The following is a 22326-nucleotide window of genomic DNA, read 5'->3' on the forward strand; positions in this document are numbered from 1 at the left end:
ACCCCACACCAGAACCCGGGAGTCCTGGCTCCAAGCCCCCTCACCAGCTATAATCCACCAGACCCCACGCCCCTCCCAGAGCCAGGGATAGAACCCAGGAGTCCTGACTCCCAGCCCCAATGCACCAGAGCCCCCTCCTCCCTGCCCAGAACCAGGGATAAAACCCAGGTGTCCTAGAGCCCAGCCCCATTGCTCTAACCACTAGACCCGCCCCCCTCCCAGAGCTGGCTCTCTGCACCTCCCCTCTAACCACTAGACCCCACCCCCTCCCAGAGCCGGGCTAGAACCCAGGAGTCCTGGCTCCCAGCTCCCCTGCTCTAACCACTAGACCCCACTGCCCTCCCAGAGCCGGGCTAGAACCCAGGAGTCCTGGCTCTGTATAACTGTGTCTTTCTGTGACTGTCTTTTTGCAGTTGAAAGGTGGGCGGGAAAAACACTTGAAGAAGGTGAGTGGCTCTGATCTTCCAGCTGCCCCGTTCTGTGCCCAGGAGGAGGGGAGGCCAGCGCCTCCCAGAGGGGAAAGGCCCTGGGTCCCAGTCCCCGCTTCTCCTCCCCTCCCTGAGCCTGCCAGGCCCCTGGCCTGGGGATGGGTCAGACCCAGCGCCCCCCAGAGGGGAGAGGCTCCAGGCCCTGGTTTCTTTTCCATCCCTGATATTGACGTATCTGTCAATTACCCCTGGAGTCGCAGCTCGGGCTAGTCGGTGGCGGGCTCTCTGGGCGCGCGTTGGGATGGGAGGGGGGGCTGCCCAGCGCTGGGGGTGTCCCGTGGGCCTCCCCCGAGGGGCACAGCCCTGCTGGCCTCCCTGCTGAGACCTGCCCTGCTCGCTGCCCCCGCAGGCCTCCGAGCAGCCGTCGGAGGGGAACAAGGTGCCGCCGCTGCCGAGCTGGGGCCGTGTGGGGAGCGGCGACTTGGAGGTGAAAGGGTCCATCTCCCACTCGACCATCCACCTGAGCCAGATTGGCCCCAGCGACCTGGAGGTGAGAGCAGACCGGAGCCCCCCACCCCCCCCGGCGCTGGATCAGGGCCGGCGCCCCCTAGAGGGGAGAGGCCGCATGTCCTATTTCCCTGCCGCACTGAGCCAGCCAGTCCCTGCCCTGTGGTTGGATGGGAGCCAGCGCCCCGTGGAGAGGAAAGGCCCCATGTCCCATTCCCTGGCCCCTGAACCAGCCAGTCTCCTGCCCTGTGGTTGGATGGGAGCCGGTGCCCCGTGGAGAGGAAAGGCCCCATGTCCCGTTCCCCGCCCCCCTGAGCCAGCCAGTCTTCTGCCCTGGGGCCGGATGGGAGCCAGCGCCTCCTACAGGGGAGAGGCCCCATGTCCCATTCCCTGCCCCCTGAGCCAGCCAGTCTTCTGCCCTGGGGCCGGATGGGAGCCAGCGCCTCCTACAGGGGAGAGGCCCCATGTCCCATTCCCTGCCCCCTGAACCAGCCAGTCTCCTGCCCTGTGGTTGAATGGGAGCCGGTGCCCCCTGGAGGGGAGAGGCCCCATTCCCTGCCCCCTGAGCCAGCCAGTCCCCTGCCCTGTGGTTGGATGGGAGCCGGCGCCCCCTAGAGGGGAGAGGCCTCATGTCCCTTTCCCTGCCCCCTGAGCCAGCCAGTCCCCTGCCCTGGGGCTGGATCCGAGCCGGTGCCCTCTAGAGGGGAGGGGTCCGTTTTCCATAATCCCCCTCCACCCCCCCCAGAAAACCAAGGCACCTCAGGGACCGCTGGAGCCTTCTGCCCAGTCGGACAAGTCTCACCAGCGGGAGAAGCTGGAGCGCTTCAAGCAGATGTGCCAGATGTTGGAGCGGGTGAAGAACAGCAGCAGCTCCAGCTCCAGCTCCGACTCGGACTCGGACACGGACTCGCGGGGCTCGGAGGGCTCCAGCGGGGGCGGGGGCTCCAGCCGGGCCACCTCGCCCGCCTCCCGGGCCCAGCGCCTGGCCGCCCTCGGCTTCAGCGCCAGCGAGGAGGAGGATGAGGAGGAGGAGGAAGAAGGCCGCAACGGGGGCTCGGAGGCGGCCCGCAATGGCAAGCAGCCCAAGGGGCAGCGGGCGAACTGTCAGGAGAAGGAGAACCACCACCGGGCCGCCAGCAGGGGGAGTGAGCGAGCCAAGCAGCAGGCCGGGGGCCGGAAGGGGGGTCGGCCGGCCGGGCAGACGGGCCTGCACATGGTGGCCCGGACTCAGTTCCTCCAGTGGCCCCTGGTGCCCTCGCCCCCCAAGCCCCTGCTGCAGTTGGAGCGGCACGTGGTGCGCCCGCCCCCAGACAGCCCCGAGCCGGACTCGCTGCCCCTGGACAGCGGCTCGGACCACGTCATGCAGCGTGACGTCTGGCTGGCCGTCTTCCAGCACCTCAGCTACCGCGAGCTCTGCGTCTGCATGCGGGTGTGTCGGACCTGGAGCCGATGGTAAGCGCGGGCGGGTGCAGTGCCACGCTGGGCAGGGGGGCGCCAAGGAGCTGCAATCCCCCGAGGCCCCTGTAGGGGACACTGTGGTGCTGGGAAGGGTGTTGAAGTACTTCACTACGCCACTAGGGGGCAGGGTGGAGGTTGGCAAGCTGTAGGAACCCTGTACACCACTAGGGGGTGCTGGGCAACACGCAGGTCCCAAGTGCACCACTAGGGGGAGTGGGGGCGGGCTGAGCAGGAGGCGCTCTCCCCTGGCAGCTGAGGCTGCCCCGATGCCTGAAGGTGGCACTAGGGGGTGCCATGTTTGAGTGGCTGCTTTCCCAAGCCCTAACCGGAGTCTGGTGTGGGGCTGTCAGGATTGCAGCCTTGGGGGGGATAAGAGTGGGGAAGGAGAGTGTCACTGAGGGCAGGGGGAGGAGTGTGGGGCTTTGGGGGGGTCCCTGGGCACAGGGTGTAGACGTCCCATGGGACAGCAGGTCTTGGGAGGGTGGGTCGGGGGGCTGTGGGTCCCATGGGGCGGGAGGTAGGGGTCCCATGGGCAAGGTGTGAGGTGATAGGTCTCTGGGGGCAGGTTGGGGGCTGTGGGTCCCTGGGGAAGAGGTGGGGCTGTGGGTCCCATGGGCGGGACATGGAGCCCTAGGTGCTGGGGGGGCTGTGGGTCCCTGGGGGGCAGAAGTAGGGCTGCGGGTCCCATGGGTGAGATGTGGGGCAGTAGGTGCCGGGTGGTGGGGTTGTGGGTCCCTGGGGGGCAGGGGTGGGGCAGTAGGTGATGGGGGGGCTGAGAGTCCCTGGGGCGGGGAGAGGTGGCAGGGTGGGTCCCTGGGGCGCTGCAGAGGGTGCAATGGTCTCTCTGGCCACACGGGGGGGCTGCAGGGTCGCGCTTTGCTGCCCGGGAGTGAGGGTGGGGCCGCGTTACTGTACCGTATTGACTGTATTAGTGTACTGGCTGGAAACCGGTGCCTTTACCCTATTGATTGTATTAGAGATGGTGACATGTGTTGCTCTCACCGTATTGCCTGTATGAGTGCGGCCCTGCTTGAGTCCTGGGATGCTTGTCCAATGCTTGCGGCTGAGTGGCGGCCAAGACATGGAAAGTCCCGGCGAAATACTAACAGACCTTTGTTAACGGCAGCGATTGGAAGAGCCATGTGTTTCAGAGACATTGGCTGGAACAAGTATTATGTGATGCCGCTGACCTATCTTTTTGATAACCAGACATCTTTCTGCACCTGTATTACAGTCATTAACGCGGGGGGTGGGGGGGCTGAGAGAGGGAGCCCCCGGGGGGGCCCACAGCCAGGGTTCCCAGCTGACAGAATTAGGGGTTGACAATATTGCAAATCAAGTAGGGCCTTATATACCAGCATAGTGGGGAGAAGCTGGTAACCCTACCCTATTGATCATATTAGATGAGGTCTCAGCTGGTGCTATTACCGTATTGATTGTATTAAAGGAGGTAGGGCTGGTGCTCTTTCTGTTACTGAATTAATACAGTTTTCCCGGATTCAGAGGAAGCAGCGGTGGCGGCTGGCTGGTGCTATTACCGTATTGATTGTATTAGTGCTCCGGGTGGAAGCTGTGCTAGATGGGATGAGTGCTGGAACTCTTACCCTGTTGATCGTATTAGGGCACAGATGGGATGCTGGTGCTGCTACCGTACTGACAGTAGTAGTGGTGCTCTCTAAGTTTCTCCACGCCCACCCCTACCCCCACCCCGCAGGTGCTGTGATAAGCGCCTCTGGACCCACATCGACCTGAGCCGCCGGAAGTCGATCACCCCGTCTATGCTGAGCGGCATCATCCGCCGGCAGCCGGCCAGCCTCGACCTCAGCTGGACCAACATCTCCAAGAAGCAGCTCATGTGGCTCATCAATAGGCTACAGGGTAGGGGGTGCTGCTGGGAGCCAAGACTGCTGGGTTCTTTCCCCAGCTCCGGGAGGGGAGTGGGGCCTGGTGAGGCAATGGGAGCCGGGTGCTCCTGGGTTCTCTCCCTGACGCGGCATCTCTCTGCTGCCCCCTGCAGGCCTGCGGGAGCTGGTCCTGACGGGCTGCTCGTGGTGCTCCGTCTCGGCGCTGAGCACCGCCAGCTTCCCCTCGCTGAGGCTGCTCGACCTGCGCTGGATCGAGGATGTCAAGGACTCGCACCTCCGGGAGCTGCTGCTGCCACCCACGGACAGCAAGCCAGGTAGGTGCTAGGAGGTGCCATGCCCCAGTGTGGCACCAGGGGGCGAAGTGCCACAGAGTTCAGGGGTTCACGGGGGTGCTGTTCCCCAATGCGGCACCAGGGGGCGCCATGCTGCCAGGAGCCGACCTGTTCCTGCTCCCCCAGGTCAGACCGAGAGCCGGGGCCGGCTGCAGAACGTCTCCGAGCTGCGTCTGTCGGGGCTGGACATCACCGACTCCTCGCTGCGCCTCGTCGTCCGGCACACGCCCCAGCTCGCCAAGCTGGACCTGAGCCACTGCAACCACGTGGGTGACCAGTCCGTCAACCTGCTGACCGCTGCTAACTCGCCCCTCCGCGACAGCCTCGCCGAGATCAACCTCTCCGGTGAGCACCGGGACCTCACACCTGGCCTGCAGCCATTGCCAGCCCAGCCCTGCCGGCGCCTCTCACTCCCGACCTGCAGCCACTGCCAGCCCAGCCCTGCCGGCGCCTCTCACTCCCGACCTACAGCCACTGCCAGCCCAGCCCTGCCGGCGCCTCTCACTCCCGACCTGCAGCCACTGCCAGCCCAGCCCTGCCGGCGCCTCTCACTCCCGACCTGCAGCCACTGCCAGCCCAGCCTGGGCTCCACCTCCCCAGCCCTGCCAGGCCCCTCACGCCCGGCCCGCAGGCCCCTGCCAGCCCAGCCCTGCTGATTGCCTCTCACTCCCGACCTGCAGCCCCTGCCAGCCGAGCCCTGCCCCCCCCCAGCTCTGCCAGTGCCCCTTACGCTCGACGTGCAGCCCCTGCCAGCCCAGCCTGGCTCATTTCCGCCCCCCAGGCCCTGCAGGGCCCTCACGGCCCAAGCCTGCAGCCCCTGCCAGCCCAGCCCTGCCACGGCCCCTCATGTCTGACCCACAGCCCCTGCTGCCCCCAGCCCTGCTGGTGCTTCTCACTCCTGACCTGCAGCCCCTGCCAGCCCAGCCCCCCCCAGCTCTGCAGTGCCCCTTTCGCTCGGTTGTGGAGCCCCTGCCAGCCAGCCTGGCTCATTTTCCCCCCCTCCCAAGCCCTGCCAGGGGCCCTCATTGCCCGGCCGCAGCCATTACCAGCTCACCCTGCCGTGCCTTCCCGACCTGCAGCCACTGCCAGTCCAGCCTGGGGTCCTCCCCCCAGCCCTGGCCGGGCCCCTCAGGCCAGCCACAGCCCCTGCCAGCCCAGCCCTGCTGATGCCTCTCACTCCTGACCTGCAGCCCCTGCCAGCCCAGCCCCCCCAGCTCTACCAGTGCCCCTTTCGCTCGGTGTTGGAGCCGCCTGCCAGCCCAGCCTGGCTCATTTCCCCCCCTCCCAAGCCCTGCCAGGGGGCCCTCATGCGCCGGGCCCGCAGCCATTTACCAGCTCAGCCCTGCCGGTGCCTCTCCCGACCTGCAGCCACTGCCAGTCCAGCCTGGGGTCCCCCCCCCAGCCCTGCCGGGCCCCTCAGGCCAGCCCACAGCCCCTGCCAGCCCAGCCCTGCTGATGCCTCTCACTCCTGATCCTGCAGCCCCTGCCAGCCAGCCCCCCCCAGCTCTGCCGTGCCCCTTTCGCTCGGTGTGGAGCCCCTGCCAGCCCAGCCTGGGTCCATTTTCCCCCCTCCCAAGCCCCTGCCAGGGGGCCTCATGCCCGGCCCGCAGCCATTACCAGCTCAGCCCTCGGTGCCTCTCCCGACCTGCAGCCACTGCCAGGTCCAGCCTGGGGTCCTCCCCCCCAGCCCTGCGGGCCCTCACTCTGCCCAGCCCACAGCCCTGCCAGCCACAGCCCTGCTGATGCCTCTCACTCTCGACACTGCACCCCTGGCCAGCCCAGCCCTGCCCCCCAGCTCTGCCGGTGCCCCTTACGCTCGACGTGCAGCCCCTGCCAGCTCAGCCTGGGCTCATCCCCCTCCCTCCCAGCCCTGTTAGGGCCCCTCGCCCGGCCCGCAGCCATTGCCAGCTCAGCCCTGTCGGTGCCTCTCCCGACCTGCAGCCACTGCCAGTCCAGCCTGGGTCCTCCCCCCCAGCCCTGCCAGGCCCCTCACCGCCCAGCCCGCAGCCCCTGCCAGCCCGCCCTGCTGATGCCTCTCACTCACCCGACCTTTGCAGCCCCTGCCAGCCCAGCCCTGCTCCCCTGCAGCTCTGCCGATGCCCCTCACTCCTGACTCGCACCCTGCTAGCCCAGCTCTGCCCCCACCCCCCTCCCCCAGCTCTGCGGTGCCCCTCACTCCTGACCCGCAACCCCCTGCCAGCCCCATCCAGAACTCTCTGACGGACCACTGTTCCTATTACGGAGTTAATTGGATCTGGCGCCCCCTAGAGGCAAGGCCCCGGTCTCATTCCCCACCTGCCCTGTGACCGGGATGGGAGCCGGCGCCCCCTAGAGGGCAAGGCCCCGGCTCTCATCCCACCTGCCCTGTGACCGGATGGGAGCCGGCGCCCCTAGAGGGCAAGGCCCCGGGTCTCATTCCCCACCTGCCCTGTGACCGGATGGGAGCCGGCGCCCCTAGAGGGCAAGGCCCCGGGTCTCATTCCCCCTTCTCTTCCCCACGGGTGTTAACCGCCTGACGGACCAAGTGTCTGCCTCTCTTCCGACGCTGCCCGCCCTCTCCCGCATCGATCTGCGCTCCTGCCGCCACGTCACCCCCGAGGGCTGTGCCCGCTTCGCGAGACTCGCGGCCCCGGCCCCCCCACCTTGCCGGGCCGCCCTTCCGCTGCCCTGAGGGAGAAATTGCTGATCAAAGACAGCTAAAGCCGGGCTGGGGCCAGGCTGCGCCACAGACTTGAAGAGACTTTTCACTAAAGCCATGCACTGAATCATGGGGCGGGGCCGGGAGCTTCCGGGGCTGGGGGGGCAAGCGGGGAACTGGGGGGTGGACCTGGCTCCCCACCCATCTCTGATTTGGGAGGGCGATCCCATTTGGGGTGTCTGGGGGGGCTGATTGGAGTGGGTACTGCCCTCCGGGGGGTGGAAGCAAGGATGCGGGGGAGGAATGCACTGGTACTGGTGGGCACATCTCCTCCCCCTTTAAACCCCCCCTCCCCCCCCAGCTTCTCAGCGTGCTGCCTTTGGAATTGGTTGTATCCGTTGCCATGTGTTGGCTACTGGATCTGGCCCCCTCCCACCACCGCAGCCCCTCTGTGGGGGGCTCTAGCACTGATGGTTTATCCCACACACTTACACTCCTGGGGGGCAGCCCGCCCCTGCCCGATGCTCCCACCCCCATGGATAACCAGCTTTAAATAACCACTTTGCGGGGGCAGCGTCTGGATTTCCTCCCGGGGCAGGGGGGCCTCCTTAATGCCCCTCCCCCTTCAGCTGCGGGGGAGGGGGCTGGGGATCCCCCTCCCAGGCCCAAAACTTGAACCTCCTTTTTCGAAACGGTTACGCTTCCCCTGGCTCCTCCCACTTGGCGGGAAGGGGGCGTGGCTTGCGCGGAGCAGGGCAGCGGTTCTACCTGTGGATCAGTGGAGGGGGATGGGGGGCACCGTGCTCCGTGCCCAAGGAGAGGGGTGTCTGGCCCTTTGGTTTGTGGGGTGTGGGGACGGCCTGGCAGGTGGGGAGACCCCAGTCCAGATTTGGGCAGCTGGGGAAGGGGGCCGGTGGCATCCTCTCTCTGTGGGGCGGCTGTTGGGGGGCAGCCGTCCTGCTGCGCATCTGGGAGGTTGGGGGCAGGGCGGGGCAGGCGACCTTCCTTTTGTTACTTGAAACACCCACCCCACCCCCGGCTAATGCGTTACTTGAATTGTAGCTGTAGTTCTGCCGCCGAGGCGAAAGACGCAAAGGAAAAGGTATTCCCCCCCTCCCCTGTTTTTGTTCTGTTCAGTTTTTAAAGGCCAAGGAAAATGTCCGGTCGTCCCTAGCCCCCTGTGGGCACCCCCTCTTGGGGATGGAGCGATTGTCGGAGCTGGGGAGGCAGCGTGGTCTGGTAGTGGGGATCCCCAGCTGATGGGCTTGACGGGGACCCTTAAGGCTGGATCTGTTTTGGGGCACGTTCCCCCCCCCAAGTTGGGATGCTGGCTGTAAAGGGTTAAGAGGAATCGGGGGGGGGTCCACATAGCTTCCCCACCGCCCCCGCCGCCGGCCCTTCTGAGACCCCCTCTGCGGTATTCCCCTCCCCTCTCCCGCTGCGTTGTGTCTTTCATTGCTAAGCAGGGGCCGCGCCCTCCCCTGTAGGGCCCTTGTCTCTTCCTCCTACTTGTGGGGGCCTGATCTCTTCTCCAACCGCCCCCCTCCCTCCTAAGGGGGGGCCGGGCCTAAGGCCCCCTAGCTTACCCCCCTCAGTAACTCCCGTCCTGTCAGTTTCCCTGTTCTTTCGAGTGACAACACCCATGCAGACTCCTGGCGGGCCAGGGCTGGCTAACCCTTCCCCCTCCGCAGGATCGGGGGCGGGGTCCCCGGTTCAGCCTGGCTCTGCGTTGGGGTAGTTTGAAGCAGATGTTTTTATGGAATGTCTCAGGTTTAAAAGAAGTTTAAATATTGGAGAGAAATCCCAGCAGGCACGTTGGGCTAACGCTGCTGCTACGGGTTGGGCGCAAGAGGGAGTATTGGGAAGGTCAGACGGCAGAGCTGAGAGACGGATGGGTCCCATAGACAGATGGGTAGAGCCTGAGAGAGTGACAGACAGATGGACACAGCGATCCCATGGACGGATGGACGTGGCGATCCCACAGACACGTGGCAGTCCCTCAGAGATCCCCCAGACAGACCCATGACGGATCCCACAGACTCGCAGTGATCCATGGACAGAGCCCACAGATACGTGGCAGTCCCTCAGAGAGATCCCCCAGACAGACCCATGGACAGATCCACAGACACGTGGCAGTCCGTCAGAGAGATCCCCAGACAGACCCATGGACGGATCCCACAGACTTGCAGTGATCCCATGGACAGATTCCACAGACACGTGGCAGTCCCTCAGAGAGATCCCCAGACAGACCCATGGACGGATCCCAAGACTCGCAGTGATCCCATGGACAGATCCCATAGATACGTGGCTGTCCCTCAGAGAGATCCCCCAGACAGACCCATGGACAGATCCCACAGACACGTGACAGTCCTCAGAGAGATCCCAGACAGACCCATGGATGGATCCCAACGACATGTGGCAGTCCCTCAGAGAGATCTTCCAGACAGATGGACACGTGGTGATCCATCGACAGGTCCTGTAGGCAGACAGACACATGTGGCGATCCCAAGACAGACAGAACCCTACAGATAGATTCCTCTTCGAACCGGAGCCAGATTCCCCACGAGCGAGCCGGCCCTACCCAGAGACACAAACCCATCCCCTCCGCAGCCCTGATCACACCCACATTCCTCTTAGGGGTAACCCAGACCGCCCACTGATCCCCCCCAAACCCCTCCCACCCATTCCCCGGGAGCCACCCTAAAGACAGTCTCTCCCTCACTGTGCTGGGAATCGCATCCGCCGTGTGAGCTTGCAGCACCAGCCGCGAATTTCTTCACGTTTCCTGGTCCCCCCCAGCCCCGTTTCCCTCTAGACTGACTCTAACCCCAGCCAACGGACCAAAGTTTTCCTTCGCCCCCCTCCCTGGGTTTTCAGAAGTACCCAGTCCCAGTTCTCCTCGTCGGCGCCAGCCCCTCTGCGGCCCAGCCAGCCGCTCCCAAGCAGGCGGACTTCTGCATTGTACTATACTGTTTGCGATTTAAAAAAACAAAAATCAAAAAAAGAAATTGCTGGTTTTTGGTCGTTAAGCCTTGTTTATATATTTCCCCCCTTCCATTTTTCTGCCAAAAAATGCAAAATAAAAATTGTTTGGTTTTTTATTTATTTCTATTTTAATTTTTTTTGTTTTTTTCCTTTTACATTTGCTGGAAAAATGTCGTGGTTTTTATATCGTTTCGTTTTTTTTTTCTACTTTTTTTGGTTTAGCTTGGTTCTTGGGGGGGGAGGGGCAGCGGGGGGGTGCTTACAGGTGCCACATGGACCCCAGCCAAGATTGGGCTGGGCACTGCAGGGCCCCCGCTGGGGCCGGTCCCTGCCCTGAGGGACTCCCTGCCCTGAGGGACTCCCAGCCCTGCTAGACAAAATCCAACTTGTTACGAGGACAGGCCTCTGTAATTACGGTTTGTCTCTTTAATCTAACAGACATCCCCTGAGGTGCCCGTCCCTCCGCCCTGCCCCGAAGGTACCTGTCCCTCCGCCCCGCCCCGAGGGTACCTGTCCCTCCGCCCTGCCCCCATCCATCCACCCCACCCCGAAGGTACCCATCCCTCCACCCTGCCCCGAAGGTACCCGTCCTGAAGGTACCCGCCCTGCCCTGAAAGTACCCGTCCTGAAGGTACCCACCCCTCCGCCCCACCCTGAAGGTACCCATCCATCTACCCTGCCCCGAAAGTACCCTGCCCCGAAGGTACCCATCCCTCCACCCCACCCCGAAGGTACCCTGCCCCGAAGGTACCCGTCCATCCACCCTGCCCCAAAGGTACCCATCCCTCCACCCCGCCCTGAAGGTACCCATCCAGTCCTAGGTCTGGCCATCCCTCCCTCCTGGGACATGCCCACCGAGCCTTGTGTGTATCCCTCCATCCGTGTGTCCATTCTTTCCTTTAGATACCCGCCCATCTGTCACTGTATCTACCCACCCACCCAACCCTTTAGATATGTACCCAGCCATCCCCATAGATTCCCATTTATCCACCCACCCCTGTATGTATCTATTAGGGCTGTCGATTAATCACAGTCAACTCACGTGATTAACTCAAAAAATTAATTGAGATTAATCCAGGTTTAATCGCGCTGTTAATAGAATACCAACCGAAACGTATTACATATTTTTAGATCCTTTTTCTACATTTTCAAATATATTGATTTCAATTACAACACAGAATTCGAAGTGTACAGGGCTCACTTTATGGTATTTTTATTACAAATATTTGCACTGTAAAAAGGATAAATTGTATTTTTCAGTTCACCTCCTCCAAGTACTGTAGTGCCATCTCTGTATTGTGAAAGTGCAACTTCTACATGGAGATTTTTTTTGTTCCATAACTGCATTCAAAAACAGAACAACGTAAAACTTTAGCGCCTACAAGTCCACTCAGTCCTACTTCTTGTTCAGCAAGTCACTCAGACAAACAAGTTTGTTTACATTTGCAGGAGATACTGCTGCCTGCTTCTCGTTTACAATGTCATCAGAAAGTGAGATCTGGTGTTCGCGTGGCACTTTTGTAGCCAGCATTCGTATGCCCCTTCATACGTCGGCCACCATTCCAGAGGACATGCTTCCATGCTGATGACGCCCGTTAAAAAAAGTGTTAATTAAATTTGTGACTGAACTCCTTAGGGGAAGAATTGTATGTCTCCAGCTCTATTTTACCCACATTCTGCCATATATTTCATGTATAGCCATGTCGGATGATGACCCAGCTAACGTTCATTTTAAGAACACTTTCGTGGCAGATTTGACAATGCAAAGAAGACACCAATGTGAGATTTCTAAAGATACCTACAGCACTCAACGCAAGGTTTAAGAATCTGAAGAGCCTTCTAAAATCTGAGAGGGATGAGGTGTGGCACATGCTTTCAGAAATCTTAAAAGAACAACGCTCAGATGAAACTACAGAACCTGAACCATCAAAAAAGAAAATCAACCTTCTGCTGGTGGCATCTGACTCAGATGATGAAAATGAACATGCGTCGGTTCGCGCAGCTTTGGATTGTTATCGAGCAGAACCCGTCATCAGCATGGACACACGTCCTCGGGAAGGGGGGTTGAAGCATGAAGGAACCTATGAATCTTTAGCGCATCTGGCACGTAAATATCTTGCAACGCTGGCTACAACAGTGCCATGCGAACGCCTGTTCTCACTTTCAGGGGACATTGTAAACAAGAAGCAGGCAGCATTATTGCCTGCAAATTGTAACCACCCTTGTTTGTCTGAGTAATTGGCTGACCAGGGCTGAGTGGACTTTTTGAATGCAGTTATATTTTTGTACATAATTCTACATTTGTCAGTTCAACTTCCATAATAAAGAGATTGAACCACAGAACTTGTATTAGGTGAATGGAAAAATATTATTTCTTTTGTTTTTAACCGGGCAAATATTTATAATCAAAAATAAATATAAAGTGAGCACTGTCCACTTTGTAACCCGTGTTGTAACTGAAGTGAATATATTTGAAAATATATATCCAAAATAGTTAAATAAATGATATTCTAGGATTGTTTAACAATGCAATTAATTGCATGATTAATTATGATTATCTTTTTTTGCTTGACAGCCCTAGGATCTATCCACCCACATCCATCCATCTACCCATCTGTGTATATACCTATCTACTCAACCCTGTATCCAACCCCATATCTACCCACTCATCGATCTGGTCACCCCCCTACATACTGCCCTAGAGCACTGGGATGCCTTTTCAGTGACTTGGGGGTCAAAGGCGACGCTGGGCAGTCACCCTACAAGCTTTGCACTCTTGGCAGAAATCATGGAGTGAATGTCTCTGGCTTGGGCTATGTAGGAGATCAAACTACATGGGCTAATGGTTCCTCTCCCTTTCCGCATCTGAGAGCCTCTGGGCCCCGCGGACGGGAAATTAGCTTGACCCCCGAGAAGAATTTGCCTGAAGGAATAGAAATTGTGCCCTGATTGGCCGAGGCGTCCCTGAAACCAGAGTAGGTGAGTTTGAGGTGGAGAAGTCCCTCATAGCCTGTAAGGAACATTAATTAACTCAATTTCCCTTCAGTAGATTTGAGATGCCCATTTTATAGATGGGTAAACAGCCTGACACTGGTTTACATGCAAATTACATAGGCAGAGTCTCAAGTGGAACCCAGGAGTCCTGGCTGCCAGCCCCTGCCTCTGCTCTGACCACTAGACCTCACTCTCCTACTGGAGCTGGGGATAGAACCCAGGAGTCCTGGCTCCCAGCCCAACCCAGTTGGGATGAGAGTTTCTCAGAAGGCTCAATATTCGTTATTAAATCTCAGAATCTCAAGGCTGGACCCCAGTCCTCTGCCTCCCTGGCACCAGAGCCCCACGTCCCGGCACCAGAAGCAGGATGGTTGCATGTCAGGAGCTCCAGTCGCTACTCTGAGCATCTGTGCATCTGTCCTCATCCATCCATCTCATCATTTCTGCCTAGTTCTCCCTTCCTCCATCCACGTAAATACGCATAATCCACCTCGCATCTACCCATTCACAGATCCATCCATCCACCCACCCCCTGGACATACTCACTCACCACCTTATGTACCCACCCACCTCTCATCCACCCACCCCCTGTACATACCCAGCCTCCTCTCATCTACCCCCCCCGTACATACCCAGCCTCCTCTCATCTACCCACCCATCTATCCATCCATCCATCCACCCCCTGTCCATACCCACCCATCTCCTTATATACCTACCTACCTCCCATCTACCCATTCACCGATCCATCCATCCACCCACCCCCTAGACATACCCACCCACCTCCCATCTACCCACCCATTTATCCATCCATCCACCCCCTGTACATACCCACCCGCCTCCTTATATACCTACCTACCTCCCATCTACCCATTCATCTATCCATCCATCCACCCACCCCCTGTACATACTCACCCGCCTCTCATCTACCCACCCATCCATCCATCCACCCACCCACCTCTCATCTACCCATCCCTGTACATACCCACCCACCTCCCATCTACCCACCCATCTATCCATCCATCCACCTCCCATACATACCCACCCACCTCCTTATGAACCCACCCACGTCCCATCCATCCATCCATCCACCCACCCCTGTACATACCCACTTGCCTCTCATCTACTCACCCATCTATCCACCCATCCACCCACCCCCTGTACCTACCCACCCACCTCTCATCACTTACCCACCACCCATCTAACCACCCCCTGTATTAATTGAAAAGTAGCATTATCAGAAGGTTCAACGTCCATGTCAAAATTCTTGTCCCCAAAACATAGCATTAATACCAACATTTTTATCTCAAATGTGCATTTACAAGTATCTTTATGATACCGCGCCCTCTGCTCAGATAGTGTCATTTGAGGTTACTTTGTTCATTACCCAGGGTGTCCTTTGACCCTCTCATATGTCATCAGTCACTGGCTTTTCCTTCCCTCCAGTGTTCCCCTCTGTGTGGGCTCTTCATTTCATCATGTTTCTGAAATATTGGTGCCTCAGGGTCTGGCACAATTGGTGTTCAGGGGGATCCTGCACATTGGCTTTGGGGAGTGGGCTCTTCACCCCAGGGCTGTACATATGCAGAAAATCCAGCTCTCCTTTTGGGGTTACCTGGCGTTTCCCCCTCCCAGCACTGAGTCCTTCCCTGCCCCCTTGAGGGCTGTGCTCTGTGCTCTCTGGGCAGGCGTGTCCACCCTTCGATCAGAGTCACCTTTTCGCAGCAGCTTTCCCCTAACTGCTCTGTGTCTCACCAGCCTGGAGGAAAACACCCCCTTCTCAGTCCGTTGGGTCATTTGTGTTCTGGCAAACTGTCACTTGGCCATTTCCTGGTCCCAACTCCCCTGTTATCGCAGGCGTTGGAGCTGCATCCTGATGTAAAGAGACACAGTTATTATCCACAAACTGATCCGAAATAACAGGACCCCTCCGCCACCCCTGTCTCCGTCCCTGAGAAGTCAGCTGTGTGACTGCTCCCCTCCAGGTCGGTCACGCGGTTCCCTCTCAAAACATGGGCCACAGGCTGAGTGCCTGGGTGCCCAGATGCTGACCCAGCCATCCCCCGAGTGTCCTGGGCATGCTGCCCCACGTGACCAGTGAGGAGCCATTCCTGTACCCCCACTATCCCTTCCCCAGTCTCCTCCTCTGCCCCCCCGACACAGTTCTCTGGGCTGCCTAGGAAGGGCTCTATCCCTTGCTCAGCTGCAGAGCTCTGCCAGTGAACAACCGGGACAGTTTCCTTAATCCCTGACAACCCCTCTCCTGCCCCCGTGCCTGAGGGCATGTTGCCTTCTGCTGGAAAGGAGCCAGTCTCAGCCCCTCCCATGCTTGGAAGCCCCCTGCTTCCGTGTGTTAGAGTCACAGGACCCCTCACCGACCTCAGTGGTTTCTGAGATCCCATCACCCTCCTCTGGGCTCCCCTCTGGGACACATTTCTCTCTGCTCCCTAGGGCGGGGTCTGCCTTTGGTTCAGCGGCAACGTGATGGTAGCTGATAACCTGGACAGTTCTCTCCCTGGCCGGCATCACCCCCCCCAGTCACAACACTTTCCAAACCTTCCCACACCACATGGATTTCAGCTAGTGGTACTAGGAATCTGCTTCTGCCCACCCCCACAGTCTCTGCCATTTAGCCAGGTAATATGCTGGCCTTTGGGACCACACTCGGCTTAACCAGAGAGATTTGGGCCCCTGTATCCCTTTGCCCCAAGTACTCCTGCCATCAACTGTGACAACCTTAACGTGCTCCATGTCTGGTTCTGCAAAGGGTAATCTCACCAAGTCGATATGACAGGTTTCGATTGCCTGGGGGAGCTGTGTGGTGAGGACAGCAGAACTAACAGGAGCCATTGGTTGCCTGCTTCCTCCCAGCACAGGGCATTTATGCCTCAGGTGATCAGTGGCATTACACCGATGGCACCTCCTGGGCTCTTCTGCTTTTACAGGAGATTGGGATGGGGGTTAGCAGTTGAGGGATTTTTTGGGTAGGAGAATGTTTAGGCTCCCAACTCCCTTCTCTCTTCCCAGGGGTAAAATGGGATTCTCCCTTCCCACCCACCTCTTTCTGGGCCCTGCCTTCTATAGGTACCTGAGTTGGTTCAAAGGCATCAGCTAAAAGTGCCACCTCATCCACAGACTTCACATCTTTGTCCCACAGACACTGCTTCACATCAGCCTCACATACGCTCAAGAAATGCCCTTGAGCCACAAGATCCAGCATTCCTTCCAAACTTGCCACCTCTCTACCCCTCACCCATTTTCCCAACACATCTTTCACTTTGTTCACATATTCCCCAGTGCTCATCCCCAGAGCCCTCTTAAGAATCCTAAAGTTAACTCTGGGGAAATCTGAAAACTTTGCAAAACAGTATTTTTAAATTTGCAATAGTCTAAAGCATCTTCAATAAGGATTTCATTGAACACATTTCAAGCTTTACCAGTTCATTTTGCAATCAGGGTAGGAACTCTTTTATCACCAGGGATTTCATGTACGACTCGCAGCCTCTCGAAGGCTTTTCAGATTCTCAGCAATATCGTCCTCCTCGCTGTATGCAGGACATACGTGTTCCCACTTGCGGAGTTTTGGAGTGACGGGAGTCGTTGGGGTTGGAGGCCTCTGGTTCTGCTTCTCTAGCAGGTCCAGCTGGTGTTTTCTCTCCCTTTCTTTCTTCTCTCTCTCTTTTTTCTTTTGTCTCCAGTTCTTTCAGTTGCAATAATCTCTGGTGCTCCCTCTCCCTTCTGCAGCCTGCCACCCAAAAAACTCCAACTTCCCAATTGTGTTGCTTCTTTCACTCATTTTCCTGGTTTTCTGTTCCTACCTCCCTTTCCCGAAATAACCAGACAGACAATAATAAAGCGGTGACCTCCTCCTGACTGTCCTTAGCCACTGCAGTTAAGGCTCACTTAAAATCACAAATATCAGGGCTTAAAGTGTGAACGTCACTTGGAGTAACAAGCTGTACATAGACCCTGCTTGCTGCACCACTGTGACGTTCCCCTCTGGGGTTACCCAGACTGGTGATCTGCTAGGTCACCCCAATCCTTGACCCTGGAAGCAGCCTCACCCTGCTCTGCTGTGAGAACCCCCGCTCCTGGGTTGTTCATGTGCAGCCGCTTGCATGTCAGCTGCTCCTTGGATTGTGCAACCAAATGACACTGGCCAATATCTCCAGTCCCAGACACAACTCTAGGAACCTCCATCTTGCAGTGTCCAGTTATTCCCGCTGGACACTGCAAGCTTATATGAGTTAATCAATTTAACAAAGAAATTGATATGTACCAGGCTTGTTCTCCCCAGGGGAGTCTCTGACACACTGCAAACCAAACACACAGCTTCAGTGGAATAAACAAAGAAATGTATTAACTACAAGAGAGAGATTTTAAGTCATTATAAGTCAAAGCACAAGTAGTTGGATTTCATCAAATGAAATAAAAATGATAATTGGATATACCCATCTCCTAGAACTGGAAGGGACCTTGAAATTCATTGAGTCCAGCCCCCTGCCTTCACTAGAAGGACCCACTACTGGTTTTTGCCCCAGATCCCTAAGTGGCCCCCTCAAGGATTGAGCTCACAACCCTGCATTTAGCAGGCCAATGCTCAAACCACTGAGCAATTCCTCCCCCTAGAATGCAGTCTAAGCTGATCTTAACACTTTTGGTGCCCTCACAAACCTAAATGCTTCTCCCCACAAGCTGGCTGGGTGCTCTTCAGCCAGGCTCTCCCCTTTGATCAGTGCTTCAGTCGCTTGGTGGTGATGTCGGTAAATGGAGGTGGAAGAGAGAGGAAGAACAGGGCAAACATCTCTGCCTTTTACCGTCTTTTCTTCCCTCTTGGCTTTGACCACCCCAACTACCCCCCACCCCCGTTCAGAGTCAGGTGAGCATTGCCTCATCACAGCCCCAAACTGACCAAGGGAAGGGGGGTGACTCACTCAAGAGTCCAACAGATCCTTTGTTGCTGCCTAGGCCAGTGTCCTTTCTTCCTCTGAGGCTGGGCTGGGTTTGTCCCATCCAGGCCCTGATGAGGTGTGAACTGCCCTTCTGCTCCTGGAGAGTTTTGCCTGGGCTTGTTTTAAGCCATGAGGTCATATTTTCAACCTCATAACTATATACATGAAATTACAGCGTATAACTTCCCTATAACAACAATGCTCAGTGCATCATGAGCCTTCCAAAGACACCCAACATGACAAATTTTGCATTGGATACCACACAACCATTTTACAAGGATGAACATGGAGGTGCTGGGTACTCCCCAGAGGTACAGAGCGTCATACCCACCTCTCTCCTTATGTACCCACCCACCTCCCATCTACTAACTCATCTATCCATCCATTCACCCCCTGTACATACCCACCCACCTCCTTATGACCCCACCCACCTCCCATCTACCCACCCATCTATCCATCCATCCACCTCCCATACATATCCACCCCCTCCTTATGAACCCACCCACCTCCCATCTACCCACCCATCTATCCATCCATCCACCTCCTCTACATACCCACCCACTTCCCATCTACCCACCCATCTATACATCCTCCACCTCCTCTACATACCCACCCACCTCCCATCTACCAACCCATCTATCCATCCATCCACCTCCCATACATACCCACCCACCTCCTTATGTACCCAACCACCTCCCATCTACCCACCCATCTATCCATCCATCCACCTACCCCCTGTACATACTCACCTACCTCCCATCTGCCCACCCATCTATCCATCCATCCACCTACCCCCTGTACATACCCACCCACCTCCCATCTACCCACCCATCTATCCATCCATCCACCTACCCCCTGTACATACCCACCTACCTCCCATCTACCCACCCATCTATCCATCCATCCACCTCCTCTACATACCCACCCACCTCCCATCTACCAACCCATCTATCCATCCATCCACCTTCCATACATACCCACCCACCTCCTTATGTACCCACCCATCTATCCATCCATCCACCTACCCCCTGTACATACCCACCTACCTCCCATCTGCCCACCCATCTATCCATCCATCCACCCCCTCTACATACCCACCCACCTCCCATCTACCAACCCATCTATCCATCCATCCACCTTCCATACATACCCACCCACCTCCTTATGTACCCACCCATCTATCCATCCATCCACCTACCCCCTGTACATACCCACCTACCTCCCATCTGCCCACCCATCTATCCATCCATCCACCCCCTCTACATACCCACCCACCTCCCATCTACCCACCCATCTATCCATCCATCCACCTCCCATACATACCCACCCACCTCCTTATGAACCCACCCACCTCCCATCTACCAACCCATCTATCCATCCATCCACCCCCTCTGCATACATGTTTCATGACCATTTTATTAGATTTAACTCATGTTTTAAAATCATCACACAAAGTAATGGTGGCTACTCAAGCCTTCTATGAAGCACAACATCTGCATCCTTCTTAGTTTCTTATTATAATTTTGCACAACTCTGTTAATGAATTTCTTTAAAGCAATGCGTTCATCTTTGATGGCTTCTCGTGTGTCCAGTACTTCAGCTGATACGCTCATTAGTTCATTCACATGGTCAGGCAGAAGGCGACTCCTTTCAGAACACACAATTCTATTCAGTGATGAACAAGAACACTCAGCTGTAGCTGTTGTGGGTGGGAGTAGCAAGAGATGAATTCCTACTTCTTTCCTCCCAGGAAACAGAGCACAAAGATCGGGTCGAGCCACTAGTGATGATAAAAAAGAAGTTGAAGTCAAATCTTCATTCATTCGTTGTATGATATTCCACTCTGTGTTCAAATTCTCTCTTCTGTCCTGAGCACGTGGCAGTCCCATTGCTGGTAATGCCTTACTCCACTCAGCTGTCGTGTTTTATAGGACAGGGATCTGTAAAAGCTACGTAGAGGTTGAGTAGAATCTAGAAGTCACAGTTGTAGATTTTTAAGAATTAAGTCTGTGTACTTTTTCAGTTCTCTTAACAAACGCTCCTTGTCCTCTTCACTTAAGGATTCAGTATAAATGCCTTCATCAGTCAACTTCTTGACTGAAGTCTTTGCTTCTTCCAGTACTTTTTCAGGGGATAGCTCTCTGGAGATTCTACTGCTGGACAAAGACCTGACTACTGTTGTAGCAGATGCCTGGATGGCGTTGTATAATGACCCAAGTGGTTTCAACAGTAGACTTCCGAGAGAGAGAATACCACTAGTCTTCTCTGAATGTAGTAGCAAAAGGAATCCACCAGCCTCACTACTTAGATCCATCCCATCTTGGTAGATACTTTCCAAAGCCAGTAATAACAGCTGGAGTAATTTTAACACAACAGCCAAGGATCGCTCAAGAGAAAGCCAGAGGGTTTTCTCAGGTTGGACTAATTTGAACTTCAGTCCCAGGGTATCTTCTATATTTTCCAAGATATTCAGTCTTTTTGGACTCTTGCTGAAATGAAGACATTAAATGTGTAGCTTTCTAAATGTCTTTTGAAGATTCTGCAGCTTGTGCTAGTGCTAGTTGGAGTAGACGGCCTCTGCAGTGTGTATAGGAGAGATTAGAGTTACACTTTTCTCTGAGCAAAGCTTGTTCTCCACCATGTCTTCCAGAGGAGTTTGCAGCTCCATCAAATGCACAAGCAGCCATCTGTTTGGGGTCCAATGACAAGCATTTAACTCTTCTAAGATGTGGGTTGTCGCAGATGCAGCCGATGTGTCTTCTATAACTTGAACACCTAGAAATGCATCTACTGGCCTACCTCTGACATCAAGATAACGTACACAAAGACTTGATACTTGATGCCATTTGCACTGGTGCATTCATCAGCCAAGTATGCAAACTTTTTGAATGTGGTAAGAGAGTTCTTCACTTTTGCAACTATTGAGTCTTTCACTGTTGCACAACATGCGTCTAGCCAGTCAGCTGAGTTTCTTGCAGAAAGATACTGAGCATTTGCTGGTCTTGTTCTGAACCAGCGTTCAACTTCAGGATGAACTAGTGACAATGAACTTAACATTGGCCTCCAGTTTTAGAGTGTGGTATCTCTTGCTTAAATAGAAAGTATGATGCCACAGCCATGTGTGTTCGCATGAACTGTGTTGTGTCTCCAGCATTCTTAACAGCCTGATTACACTCACCAGTGTAGTCCTTGATCACTGGCGACTGAGGTGCTTTCATGTGAGTTCACTTCCCAGGTGAGGAGCAAGAAGGCACCTTGCTCGTTTCCAGGGGTGGCTCTAGACATTTCACTCTGCCGGTCCCATGGTGGACCTCCCGCAGGCGTGCCTGCAGAGGGTCCCGCGGCTCAACGAGAGCCGTGGGACCAGCAGACCCTCTGCAGGCATGTCACCAAAGGTGGCCTGCCTGCCGCCCTCCCGGTGACCGGCAGAGCGCCCCCTGCGGCATGCTGCCCCAAGCATGTCATTGGCGTGCTGGGGCCTGGAGCCACTCCTGCTCATTCCTCCAGCTGCTCTCTGTTCACTCTGGCCACTGTTGTTCGTTGTGCCACGTTCACTCCATCGCTCTGTTGCCAATGGCCCTCCGCTGTCACCTTCTGCTGCCACCTGCCAGTGTGACCTCTGCAAGTTGGTCTCTTGAGGTTCCACCAGCTCTCGGTGATTTCAGCTGAGCTCTCAGTGTGGGAACCTCGCTCACTGCTAGTGCAGCCTGGGCCGTCTCTTCCACAGGAACACTATCCCCACAGAAACACAGTGATTGCAGCTGCAGTGGTCACTTAACAGAACAAAAGTCTTTCTATGGAGCCTAATCAGCTCTGTCTTTAAACGGTGGAGAGGGACAGGTCCCCACCCTCTCTCTTGATGCCCTCAATCAGCACAGGCTAAGAACAGTTCTACTGCCTTTTACTCATACAATAAGAACAACATTTCTTTACCCGCCCTCCCCCGGCATTCAGGTGATTTGTAACCCAATCCCAGCCAAAATCTATCACTTGGGCAACACAGCTCTGTTTGCTGGATACCTAGGTAGATTAGGTGTGACTGCAAATATAATCTGGCCCTGAAGCCTTTCCCCACAGCCCATCACTAGCTGGCAGGGAGAGCTCATTTAGCCTTTGCTTACAAATCATCATTTGAAATTATTAGGTTGGCCAACATCCCGGACATGAACG

The 22326-nt window shown here is 56.4% G+C and overlaps 1 protein-coding gene across 1 annotated transcript; it reads left to right on the plus strand.

The window, feature by feature from the left end:
- Positions 1-411: 411 nt before the first annotated feature.
- Positions 412-7369, plus strand: FBXL19 (F-box and leucine rich repeat protein 19). Its single transcript, XM_075064762.1, is given in 10 exon segments — positions 412-446; positions 838-978; positions 1681-2387; positions 4108-4271; positions 4411-4572; positions 4717-4959; positions 7114-7140; positions 7143-7231; positions 7233-7262; positions 7264-7369. Coding segments are annotated over 8 exon segments (1362 nt in total). The 5' UTR covers positions 412-446; positions 838-978; positions 1681-1767; the 3' UTR covers positions 7291-7369.
- The last annotated feature ends 14957 nt before the right edge of the window (positions 7370-22326 follow it).

Source organism: Chelonoidis abingdonii, chromosome 4 (genome assembly GCF_003597395.2).
Source record: "Chelonoidis abingdonii isolate Lonesome George chromosome 4, CheloAbing_2.0, whole genome shotgun sequence".
NCBI classification, from domain to species: domain Eukaryota; kingdom Metazoa; phylum Chordata; order Testudines; family Testudinidae; genus Chelonoidis; species Chelonoidis abingdonii.